The sequence below is a fragment of the Mus pahari genome, chromosome 19 (assembly GCF_900095145.1).
Source record: "Mus pahari chromosome 19, PAHARI_EIJ_v1.1, whole genome shotgun sequence".
NCBI lineage: Eukaryota > Metazoa > Chordata > Mammalia > Rodentia > Muridae > Mus > Mus pahari.
Genome location: NC_034608.1, coordinates 81,554,342 through 81,567,716, shown reverse-complemented (window position 1 = coordinate 81,567,716; position 13,375 = coordinate 81,554,342). Strand labels below are relative to the sequence as shown.

At 42.4% G+C, this 13,375-nt stretch overlaps 1 protein-coding gene across 2 annotated transcripts in view; it reads right to left on the bottom strand.

Annotated features, from left to right (window-relative positions):
• Positions 1–12,666, bottom strand: part of Naf1 (nuclear assembly factor 1 ribonucleoprotein) — a 63,778-nt gene extending 51,112 nt beyond the window's left edge. For both annotated transcript variants that reach the window (XR_003842568.1, XM_021219628.2), the window contains exons 1-2: positions 12,187–12,666; positions 8,341–8,500 (exon numbers count right to left, since the gene is read on the bottom strand). Coding sequence is in view for 1 of the 2 variants with exons in the window: in XM_021219628.2 (XP_021075287.2) it covers positions 8,341–8,500; positions 12,187–12,602 (576 nt within the window). In the remaining variant the exon portion in view is untranslated. The remainder of the gene's footprint in view (positions 1–8,340; positions 8,501–12,186) is intronic.
• Positions 12,667–13,375: the final 709 nt, after the last annotated feature.

The following is a 13,375-nucleotide window of genomic DNA, read 5'->3' as shown; positions in this document are numbered from 1 at the left end:
CCTGGAACTCACTTTGTAGACCAGGCTGGCCTTGAACTCAGAAATCCGCCTGCCTCTGCCTCCCAAGTGCTGGGATTAAAGGCGTGCACCACCACGCCCGGCTGATAAATTACTTCTGAACAAGGCATAAAATCACAAGACCCAGGAATGATGTGATGGTGCCTCCCCTTAATACTAGCACTCAGGAGGCAGAGACAAGTGGCTCTCTTTGAGTCCTAGCCCAGCATGATCTACACTGAGAGATACAGGCTAGCCAGAGCTAAACAGTGAAACTGCCCATAGCAAAGCAATCCAAGCAAACAAAAAGAACCTAACAACACTTCTGAAATAGTCATGGAACATTTGCTGTGAGAATATTGTATTCTGACTCTGTAAACATCTGGGAGGTATACAAGGTTTTCTGTTCAACAAAATACTCAAACGAGTAACATACAACATTCAAAATATATCCTACTAAAAGCAAAACTTGCAGAACAAAAATGTAAGGAGCTACTGTGCCACAAGTAGGCCCCTTAGGAAATGGTATTCATCCACTACAATGGCTTGGATTTCCCTAGCTCTTTTGTGAAGGTTTACTACGGAAAAACAAAAAGAAAAACAAGTCAATTTGATATCTAAGGTAAAATTATCTGAAGAATCTTACGTGTGTTTTAACTCACAAAATTGGAGTAAGAGTAGCAGAGTGTGCTGAGAAAAAAAGAATTAAAACTCCCTTCCAGTACTAGTTTGGGCAGAACTGAGAAAAGTGGGGAAATGGAATAAATTACCTGGCCCCTTTTCTCTTAATACTGGAGAAGAATGCATGCCAATTACCTTAAGCTATTAGGTGAGCCTTCACTGTTCAGATATGCTTGGAAAGTAGGATCCAATCTCTGGAGTACTGAGAGCCATGACTCAATTTTTATTTTTCCTATTATCTGGTAAAACATACTGAAAAAAAAAAAAAAAGAATGGATTAGGTCTGTACAATTTGTGGTATCTATGACCATATTTAATATTTCATTAATAATTTTTCAACTTCTCCAGGAGAAGCTTCACAGATTTCTGTAGAACTCAGCCATCTGTGTACTGATCGCATAATTAGTTCCCTTATTAATTACTGTTATATGATACCAAACAGTCTCAGGTCAGCCATTAAATAGTTACACCTAAAAATGTCAATGATTCTTTGAAATGTATTTTCTTTTTCCTTTTCCAATGATTATGTTTTCATTCTGTTTTTCTCTAAAGTGACTGTCAACAAAACTCAAAGTTCAAGAGTGGGCACCTTTAATCTCAGGGAAAAGCAGATCTGAGAGTTCAAGGCCAAAGGCTAGTCAGAGCTACATAATGAGCCATTGCCTCAGAAACAGACAGCAAGCAAACAAAAACAAAAAAAAACAAAACACAAAAACTGTGAAAGACTCAGAACTCAACTATAAAACTGAATTAAAATTATATTTCAGTATGAAAAAAAAAACTTTTTTTCCCCAGGTGGAAGAGGTTTTATTGGAAGAAAGACAAAAAGTAGTGGCAGAGAGAGAAGAGGGGGAGAAGGAGAGGGGAAGGGGCGTTGTCCTTATTTATATGGAAAATGATGTAACAAGTAAAGGTGGGAGGTGAACCAAGTGACTGCTGGGAAGATGGTGCCTATGGAAAAAAATCTTAAAACAAACTCTAAGCATTATCTCTTGTCACCAGAGACTGTACATTTCATTTAAGTTCTTACATAAAACTAAGAGAAAAGGTACTATGACTGCCTCAGATCATGTATCTAAAATGTTTAAAGGTTTAAAAAAAAAAAAAAGTTCAGTTTAGAACTACCAACATCAGCTGCGTGGATGAGAAAGGAACAAATGTTCATTTTGTGAGTTCCCAGTGACTGAGACTACAACAGGATAGAATCACCCTGTCTTGGGTGGTCTGTGTAGCCCTGCCGCCTTCCTTTAGCACTGCAAGCCAAGTTGCGTTCTCTTTCTATAGGCCTACTGCTTACCACCATACAGTACCCCTCTGAAACTGTCACTAATTCTGGTACTCTTTCAACTTACATGTCTCCTCACACTTCAGAGCTAGACAAACGTGTCAGGTAAAGTAAGAACATGGAATGGTTCCATATAATTATATTCATATACATGTACATACACTGGAAATGAAAGGATGCTGTAGTACATAAAAACCTTCATTGGATGCTTAGCAAATCATTCATTTTACTGCCTTGAATAAGTATATATGGTGCTAAAACTCAGGACCCTGTGGGTGTTAAAGTAGGTGCTTTATCACAGCTACATCTCCAGCATGCTGCATATGGGCTTTATGGAATCACCTGTACAGTGAAAGACAAATTCTTCCTTTAAAAAAATTCTGACTATTTCATAACACCAAATACTAATGAAATACCATCTTCCTCTGAATCTATAAGACACTGCTAAATATCAGGCATCGTGACAAGTTTCATTTGTATCCAGGCTAGATTGTAGTAAACTCCAAATCTACCCAGAATCGTAAACTTAAAGAAGCTTTTCCCTATATTTAGGACAAAATGATAAGTAAGTCAGACCCTGGAAAACACGTCTTCACTTAATAATGATTAGTGTAGACCATAGTACAATTTCACAGGAGTGAGACATCAGGCAGGTGTGAAACAGTTCAACTTCTAACCACCTGAAGTGGCTCAGGTATTTCTTTCCTTCATGTGAAGACGTTTTAGACATGGCTGCATGCATGATTTAGCAAAATCAGGTGGATATGGTGTCCTCAACCTAAATACAAAGTACATTTCTTAAAAATAAATAAATAAATCAAGGAAATCTTGGTGAGAAGGTTAAATTTCTCATCAACTGCTGACCAGCGTGTAACATTTGCTGGTCATGCTGCACCATATACATAAACACACATGATTATCCCAACTAAATACTGCACATAAGCACTGAAGTCACAATTTGCAAATAAGAAAATATGCAACCATGTATAAAATTTATTTCTAGTTCATAGCTTGAAACATTAGCATCCCTATTGTTTTTAATAATTTACATTTTCAATTACATTTGATTGATTTGAAAGAAGACTTAAGAGCAGAAGTTTCTGGAAAAAAATTTCAAAAAGAATCTAATTTTCTATTTCAGTGACACACAATGCTGTGGGGCTTAACCTGACTCTAAGGCTGTGTCCTCCGTGCAGCCTTGAGCAGGCTGGCTCAGACCTGGTTTGCCACAGTTGCTAGCCCACCTAGGGTGGAGTCTCCTGACCTAGGTAAAGTCTGCCACATCTGAAACTTTCCTGCAAGAGGCCATTACCTGCTGAGAGGCTGAACCTGTTTTCCTGACACTATCCTGACAAAGCCATGGGATCCTGGTGTGGGTGGGGGATGGGTTCCCCCCTTTATAAGCTCAGACTCACAAGCAAACATAAGGCCTTGATCAGAAACTTGTCTTGGTCTAATTATTTCTCTTGCCGCCTTTCCCATCCAAACCCCGTCTTTCCTTTCAGGAACCTAGGAACCCCAACTACATAAGGCTGCGATGCATATGCTCGTTTACATTTGTGCAGGTTCTGCAACAACCTCTCTGCATTCTAAGGTTTACGCTGAAGAAATGCAATGAGTTAAATCACACATCAGAGCCTGGAATTGTGACATCATCAAGAGGGCCAATTAGGGTTACTTTTTCAGTTCCTCTATGGTTAACATTAAGGATGCTCAACCTATAGCCAGACAACTGAGTTCTAGTTTTCATACAATAGGAAAGACTTAAGGAGGCAGAGGCAGCATTCTTGCTTGAAAGCAGCCTGAGGGAAGAGGATGTTCTGCAAATGCGAAGAGATCGATCCTCAAAGATGAACACCTTAAAAGCAAATAGAACATAAAATTGCACTAAACTGGGTGTGTCCATGATCCAGACATTCCTAAGACCCAAAGCTGAAAGTTGCCATTAACTGTTTAGAGCATTTAGCAAAAACAACTAATTTGCTTCTCAATTTCATTAGATATGAAATTAATCGACTGCTTATATCAAGCTGCTCCACACTAAGACATGCTAACACTGCCTAACAGTTCACAGCCTATGGCATATAGTTTTAGCAAAGAGGGAACACTTCCCAGAAGAATAAATTGCTAGTTATTAAACAAAAACAAAAACCTAATATTTTGGCCCAAACTAAAAGAAACAAAACATTAGCCAGTTAACAAGAAAATGCCACATTTAGAGCCACATTTATATTGCTATAAAGCTATAATGAAAGTTCAATCTAAAGGTGAGCACAGGAAGGCAGTACGGAAAGACAGAATGTGCTTTCCATTGAAGATGGAAGAATATCGAAGAGGCACAGCAATAATGACCTAATAGCTGCCTTAGTTCCCGCTTTCCAACCCAAGTTTACAATAAATCTTTCCATTCTCTTAAGTCAAGTCTTCTCACAACAGATTCCAACCTTAGTTTAGCATCACAATCACTTCCAAGTACTTGCATTTACCAGTTAACACCAAGAGCTCAGTATCCCCTGTCAGAAAACTATCCCAATAACCCAATACCCACCCTCCTCCAAATACACATCTGTGACTGCCTGTCGCTACTTTGAGGGTTCTCTTTTCTTCTACTCTTCATTGCTTTTCTTTCACCCTGTCAACCTCCTTATACTAGAAAAGATGGGAAAAAGAGAGGAAAGGTAAAAGATTCCTGAATGAAATCAGGGGTCGGAAAGGGGGCAGGCAATGCTATACTTAGGCTGTTTCCTGGTGATTCGAGTTCCTTGGGGCAAGTTTGATCTTCACTGTCAGAGTGTCTGCTTCCTTCTGGTTTCTTCATAACACACAACAACGAGTAACCCAGTCCACCTCTAGAGGCTCTAGCATTTATACACCCTCTGTCATACAATCGAAGGAATTATCTGCGGCTGGCAAAATCATGCCCCTCTCCCCCACCCCCAAGCCAGAGCACAAGGCAAATCCCAGGCAACTGCTGTGGAGAATCTTTAACAGCACCATTCCCACACCTGGGATTAAAATGAAAACACATTATTATAATTTTTCTGTGTGTGTGTGGTTTTTTTTTTTTTTTAAGAAACCAAAACTCCAAAACTGTCACTACACACATCCACACTCCCCTCCTGCCATGTGGCTCACAGGCACTCCCACTATCACTAGGAGCCCACACACCTCAAGTTTTCACTTTCCCACATTCTCACCTCCTACAGACTTGCCCACACAAATACGGATGACCATGACGCTCATGTCCAAGCCAACTCAATATGCATTCCCCTGACTCCATTACTCGTTCAAGGCTGTGTAACCAGGTGAACATAGCTGTTTTAATACCTCATAAAAAATGCATATTGGTGGACAAACTGCCACCCTTACAGAAGAACAGAAGCATGCAGAGCAGGAAAGATGCTGAGGTCCTATCATCCTTGGGATTCAGCTCATTTTCTCTAATCCCCCCCCCCCCACACACACACACAAGATCCTCCTGTCTTGAACTTTTGAATCCTTTCAGAGTCATTAATAGATCCTTACAGAGTTAGAGATTTAGGGCAAACCAGAAAATTATAATGTCTCTCTCCACTACCTCTAGCAACAAAGCAGCAAGCAGTATTTTTTTCCTTTCTAATGCTATTCATGTAAATATATGTTAATATCCAATCAAAAATCCATTCATTTTAAAATTTAAAACTTGCTGGATACGATGGATGTAAGTGTACTTTTAATCTGAGAACTCAGTAAGCAGAGACAGGCAGATCTCTGAGTTCGAAGCCAGCCTAGTCTACATGATAAATTCCAGGACAGTCAAGGCTATGTAGAGAAACCCTGTCTCAAAAACCAGCAGAGAACCTGGATTCAATTCCCAGCACCGACATGGCAGCTCACACCAGTCTGTAACTCCAGTTCAAGGGCTTCTGATTCCCTCAAGAGGACATACATGTAGGCAAACACCAATGAAGATAAAAGCATAGGTAAATTATATACTAAAAACACCAAACTAACTAAAAACTCTAAGTGCCTGTCTGGTTTCATTGCTGAGACGGGACAACACAACCAAGACAGCTCTTATAAAAGAAAACATTTATTTAACTTAGGCTGGCAGGTGTTTAGGTGCAGGGTTTAGTTGATCATGATCATGGCACAGAGCATGGCAGGGTGAGCTGAGAATTCTACATCTTGATCCAAAGGCAGACAGAAAGAGCCTGTTTTCTGCATTGGGTGTAGTTTGAGACCTCAGAGCCACCCTCAAAGTGACACACTTCCTCCAACAAGGCCACACCTGCCCCAACAAGCCCATACCCCTAATAGGCCAAGTATTCAAATGCATGACTCTATGGGAGCCATACCTAATCAAACCACCACAGTGCCTCTTACATCTTTTCCAAAAGATCTCTTAGAAATAGCACAAAAAGGAACACACTGGTCACTGTTCTAAGTTCTAAAAGACAACAATGTACTCCTAAGGGGAAAAAATTCACAGAACTCCTAGCAATTAAAATTTGTTTCTGCTCTATTTACTATCTTTCCATTAGATAAAAAGTAGGGACATGATTGGTTTTGTTTCAAGTACCTGGCAAATGTTACAGGTATGTTTCAATTTCTTAATGAAAAAAAAACACCTATTCACATTCATCCTGCCAATGAAGAAAAAACACCTATTCACATTCATCCTGTAATCATTACTATTCACATTCATCCTGCCAATGAAGAAAGAACACCTATTCACATTCATCCTGTAATCATTACTACTGTTGACCAAGAACCTACCATCAGGTCATCGGGGCCAACTACTTCATGGTACCAGGGAGATGCAAACATCAGTATCAACTCACTCCTCAAATCACAAAGCCTGTGTGGCCAATTCTATTTAGAAACCTCCACCACACACACACAGAGTAAGATTTTGTGTGAAATTCAAAGGACTCCCAATGTTAAAAATTCAGACTCAATAAAGCAAATCAAACCATACAGGGAAATCTCCTTACTTGCTGGTTTTATAATCTGCAAACTTCTGAAAGATCATCAGAATACAGGTAAAACAGACACCAGGTTTCCTAGTACTTTCAGAAATACTTGATTATGAGCCTTTGTTTGCCAGAACCCATCATGAACTACTAACAAATAAACCATGGCACACTAATCCAAAAGCCTACAATGCCAAGCCTACATAAAACAAAAATCTTTACTATGAACAATAATATTGGTAGAATCTAGCCAAGAAATACACAGCCTTCAGATTTCATCTTAAACTAGTCACTAATTTAGTCTTTTACACTCATTACAGGCAATGATTACCAAACTTTTTAAAAAGCATTGATAATAACTCATGTACACAGACTAGACCAAATATAAGCAATTTAGCCTGGACTGTACTATCTGAGACTATCCTCTGAAACTACAGACTTACACACTGTACGATAAAATAATCCCACAAAAAGTTATGCCAACCACCTCAATGAGGTGCCAATGTAACTTGTTTCCCAAATGAGTTTTAAAATAATGACTATGAGGTTTCAAGTGACTCGGTAAACTAAAAAAGCTTACAACACAATTCATAAACACAGTGAATTTTGCATTCTAATTATCTAAATGGAATTAATTCCAAAGGTTTCAATTACTTTGGAAGAAACTTTCTGACTTGTGGACCAAGAGCAGCAACAACAAAAGGAATGCCATGAACTCCAAAGGAACTGGTGTCTTAGTGAGGGTTTCCACTGCTTCCATCAATCACCATGACAAAAAGCAAGTCAGAGAGAAAGGGCTTACACCTCCTATCACTGTCAATCGGAACAGGAACTCACACAGGGCAGGAACCTGGAGGCAGGAATTGAAGCAGAAGCCATGGATGGGGTGTTGCTTACTAGCTTGCTTTCCTTGACTGGCTCTGCCTACTTCCTGCACACACCCACGATTACACCACCCACAATGGACTGGGTCCTCCCCAAAGGACCATTAATTGAAAAAAATGCCTTATAGCTGGGTCTCATGGAGGAGTTTCCTCAACTAAGTCTCCTTCCTCTCTGATGAGTCTAGCTTGTGTCAAGTTGACACAAAAAGTCACAAAACAACGTGACACAAAAGCCAGTACAGTATTTTCCACATTGTTTTGGTAGTGCTAGAAAATGAACACAGAGCCTTAGGTTTTTCATGCATGCTAGTGGTCCAAAACTGACTGTCCTACATCCAGCCTAGAAGGTATTCTAAAGATTTGAAAACAAGTGAGTCACCAAAGAGAAGTGAATGCTTCAACAAGAACTATCAGTTAAGTATCAAGTGTCAGGGTTAGAAGCAGCCTTTTATAGAAGACTACCAAAGCCCATCAGGGGTACATGCAAAAAGCCAAGAGGAGGTACTACATTTTTGGAACAATCAACGTAAGTACTTACATTAAGAAGCAATTCATCTTTTGTTTTAAGAGGAAAATTCTTATTTTCTTTCTCAACTTGGACATCCTCATCTCCATCTGACAACACAGGAGGGAGTGATACACAGGATGAAGATGAAGACGACGATGACGAGGAGCTTGAGCTATCTGAATCTGTTTCACTATAGAGGAAAAGTTGAAAACTTGGTCAAGTACTATCATGATTAAAATAAAACCTTGTTTCAAGTAGGAAACTAACATTTCCAAACTGACTTTGTTGGTGGAATATTAGTTTGTTGTTTGTTCTGGTTTTTCGAGACACAGTTTCTCCTGTAACCTTAGCTGTCCTGGAACTCCCTCTGTACACTAGGCTGGCCTCGAACTCACAAGAGATCTGCCTGCCTCTGCCTCCTAAGTGCCAGAATAAAGATGTACACCACAGTTTTGTTCATTTTAAAATCCTTGACTTAAAGCAAGAACAGAAGTCATTTGGATGAAAGGTCATGAGAAGGTCAGAGTAACACTAGGATGAAGAATAATTGTGGGGAGAGGCCATTTTTTGGCACTGGCTATATAACTACTAAAAATATACAAAAAACCTGGGCCCTCTCTGGGCCAACAGTACCTTGTTATAAATCTCTACAAATATAATCAAGCATGTGACAATCAGTAACTAATGATAACACTAGGCCAAGTACCTGTCTGTATGAATGAGACTACTTAATTCAATGAGTTTCTTCTCACCCTGTAATGCCTCCAAGTTGCCATGGTGACCACTCAACTCTGAAAACTTCTTTGGCTTGACTTGACTAGCTTCCTTACTTCAGCCAGTGTTTTTTACCCATAGTCACCCCCCACCCCCCCGCACTCATCAGGCATAAAACATTCATTCCAGCAATCTCAATCTTCAACCAAGTACAAATAAATGCCTCCGTCTTCAGTCCTGACATTACTATCCTAGAGTTTTAATACCTAGACAATCATGACTGTATCAACTGTACATACCTCATCTCCATCAAGCTAAGAGCAAGGAGGGAAAAATCATTCTTCTTACTGAATGGGTTTCTTTCCTGGAACATCTCTTTTTATTTCACTACTCAGTCTTCCTCTAGTCATGGTAGGTGAGACCCTGGGATATTTTAAAACTTCTTACTTGGTCAATCATAAAGTCCAGTCTCCTAACCTATTCTACTTCCTCATCATCCCCACCTTTTCTGTAATAGCTGTATCAATACCAAGCACAGCCTCTCCCATAACTTCTCTCCACTCCATTGCAGTTACTTTAGCATTCTTGTGACCACTCATCCAAGTGAGCTCCCCCTCTTGTTTTAAAGGAAAAACTTATAACTGATGTAAATTGACATAAACATGACAAGAGATTAAGAATAATCTTATAAGACTGTACTTATGATTTTGGTACTAGTGCTGTGTTCAAATAAAAGAACATTCACTTTGAGCCAATTCTGATGGTGCATGGTTGAAACCTCCGCTCTCCCAGAAGAGGGGAATCAGAAACTCAAGTCTGAAGCCACCCTTAGCCACCTGAGACCCGGGAGAGAGAATGCCTATTTGCTTTCTAAAGAGATGGGGAAAGAAGGTGTGAACTTGGATGGGTGAGAAAAATCTGGGAGGAGACAAGGGAGTCGAATCATGATCAGAATATGCTATATGACAAAAAAATTGTTCAATTATAACAGATGAAAGTTTTAAATGTTCCAATAACATTCAACTAGGAAAATACCGAGACAGTAGCTATATGGATTTGTACTTAAAACTAAGAAAATATTCAGAGAAAAATGTTAATTCTCCTCCAAAATATCTATACTGTGGACAAGATTAAAAAAAAAAAAAAAGGCTTTAATCCCAGCACTCGGGAGGCAGAGGCAGGCGGATTTCTGAGTTCGAGGCCAGCCTGGTCTACAGAGTGAGCTCCAGGACAGCCAGGGCTACACAGAGAAACCCTGTCTCAATAAATAAATAAATAAATAAATAAATAAATAATTTTAAAAAAGGCATGCTCCTTTGTATGTCAGCCTTAGACCGTCTCAAGATCAGGTTTCTGGTAATCTCGAGAACCTTGCTACTCCCACTACATACATGAAGCCTAATTCTATCCTCCCAGTGCATGAAACTTTCTCAACTCCTGGTATGTTCACTACTGTGCAATTGTTCCACCATCTGCCTGCAGTGCTTCAGCCTAGAAGACACGTATGCCAGGTCACCCCGCCTACCAAATCACTCTCCTTCCTGATTCTCCAGGGCACTTTTCAGATTGCTACTGGAGGCTGCCCACAACTTCTTAAAAACTAGTTTGGGCTACTGCTGTGTAACTATTTCCTCCCAAATGAAACCCTGGCTCCTAGAGGGAGGAGAAGGGCCTAGAAGACTCAAGGAACTAGTGAAGCTCACAAGGCCCTAACCTGAAGTTCTAAAAGCTGCACACTGCTGGGCAGACTGCTGGTAGAGCTGCCACCACAGCAAGGAGCTCCATCGATACAGCTCTTCTGTCACCCAGGCTACGTGGGCTTTCCCTGAGACAGCTACCTTTGAGTCACCCATGCTCTTGCATAGAAGCACAATACCGTGCATGCAGCTAGGCTTGGGTGCACAAACTGGAATGAAAAGATGTCTGTTCACGTCTCCCCAGAAAAAGTCGAACAACCACTATCAAAAACTTGAAATGAATGGTTCTATCAACAAAACCTTATCTACCTAGCACACAGGCAAAAAGCAGTACCTTTTTCCATTTCTTCAGGTTATCTAGTATCCTCGGCCACAGGGTCAGAAGTCAATTCCCAACAGTACTGACTACATCCCATGCTTCCCTTCCAACTCTGGCTCCTGGTCTACCTCCTGTATCTGTTCCCCAATAGTGCAGGCTCTGCTTACAAGATAACTACCATCCTAGAACTGCCAGGAAACCAAGCTGTTCATAATTGGCTTAGCTCCCTCCACCAACACCTTCTCCCTCTCCCTTGTCTCTCTTAGTGGTTTCCTAAAACTGTCCCAATTTCTGAAACCCCCTCCCCCCATGCTTACTCAAACATTTGTAGTTTGATAACCTTCTATATTCTGGGCCTTCTTCCTCAATGAACACACAGAGGAAATGTCTGTGGAAAGCACAGAGCCCCAAATACCATAAAAACTGGTTTGCAATTTTCATAGAATCCAGTTCCCTATGAAGATTCTACAGATTACCATTAACAGTCAAGAAGCAACTTATAGAGGACAGTAGTGGATGGCTGTACAAACCCTGCACTGGGAGGGTGGAGACAAGAGGACCAAGGAGTTCAACGTCAGCCTCCCAGGTTACAGACCAGTCTGGGCTACACCAGATCCTCGCTGGCAAGGGGGAGAATGAACTTTGAAACATAAAGTAATCCTTTTCCTGACCCTCAACTCGTGAGGTTTCAAAAAAAAAAAAAAAAAAAAATAGTCCTTTTCCTGACCCTCAACTCGTGAGGTTTCAAAAAAAAAAAAAAAAAAAAAGTAGTCTCGACGAAAAACGTAGCAATTCTGAACTGAAACAAGATTCAGAAGTTCTAACCCCAACTTGGTACATGTTAAACTGAGTTCCTATGATGATAACACAGCAGAGTCATTTTACAAATAATCTACAAACGTCGAGACTTCGACACTGCCAACAGGTTACTAACTTCGCTCGTACGTTTTTGCGGACTGTAAGTGGGAACTCCCAGAAGTAAGCTGGGACCGTGGAAGGCACTCCGGCGAGCCCGGGGTCCCAGCTCCCAGAAAGCACGTGGCTCGGAGCTCCGCTGCGCCGCCCCGCAGAGCGCTCCCCCGCACGCCCCGCTCCCCAGGCCCCGCGTCCCCGGCCCCGACCGCCCCGGGCTCTCGTGCACTCCACCTGTCCGAATCCGAGTCCGACGAGTCCGAGGCCTGCAGCACTGGCGGCAGCCCCGCAGCGTCCGGCCCGGTGACGCAGGCCCCGCTCGGCTTCGGTGGGCTTCCGCCGGCATCCGAGCTCGGGGCCGGCGGCAGCTGCTCCCGGGCCGGCGGCGGCTGCTCCGGGGCCGGCGGTGGCAGCTCCGGGGCTGGCGGCCTCTGCTCCCCGGCCGCCGGCGGCTGCTCCGGGGCCGGCGACCGCTGCCCCCCGGCCGGCAGGACCTCCCGGCGCTCCTCGGGTGGCGGCGGTGCGGCCGACCCCTGGCCGGAGCCGCCGAACTTGAGCGTCTGCAGCTGCGCGGCGGCCTCCACCACCTCCATGGCGCCTCCCGGGCCGCAGAGCAGCGCGAGGTTCTCCTGAGAAGCCGAGCTCGCCATCGCGGCCGCGCGGGAAACCCGCGCGTCTCTCAGGTAACCGCACGCGGAGCGACCTGAAGACACGCCCCCGGCATCCTTCGCGGGACTTCCGGGAGGGCCGGCGACGTCACGGACCGGACGCGGGTTCCCAGGGGCTGGAGGAGAGGAACTGCGGAGGAACCTTGGCTTCCGCGCGGTCCTAAGTCCGCCGAGTTCACTGCTTCCGATGAACTGTGCTGCTCACTAAAAGCTAGGGCTTCCAGGCCTGATGGGAATGAAGTGAGGATTATAGACCTAGTTTCTGTACTTGAGAATCTTGAGTCAGAACGTCTTCAAAAGACATTTTTAGTCATTTATCTTGAAAGTTAAATGAAAGTAAAAACACATTTACATTCTCACCGTGAAAGAAAAAAACAATACTTTTCTTTCTCCAGTATATTGAAAAGACAACAGTTGTAAAGGATTTTACTGATAATGTTATGGCAGTGCTATATATCATAGTTGATGTTGCTTCATAGGAAGCGTGGGGTGACTCTAAAATGTAGCATTTTAATCTGGAGATCTTTTAGTCAGATTGTAAGGCACCCAAGCACCAAGTTCTTAAGACTTGGGGAGTCATTGCCAAGTGTTGGGGCATGCCTTTATTCCCAGCACTCAGGAGGCAGAGATAGGTGGATCTCTGTGATTTTGATGCCAGCCTGGTCTACTGAGCTAGTTCCAGGGCAGTCAAGACTACAAAAGAAGATTTAGGAAAAGATCAAACTTTTCTGGTTTTCTGGGTCTTCAATTTGATT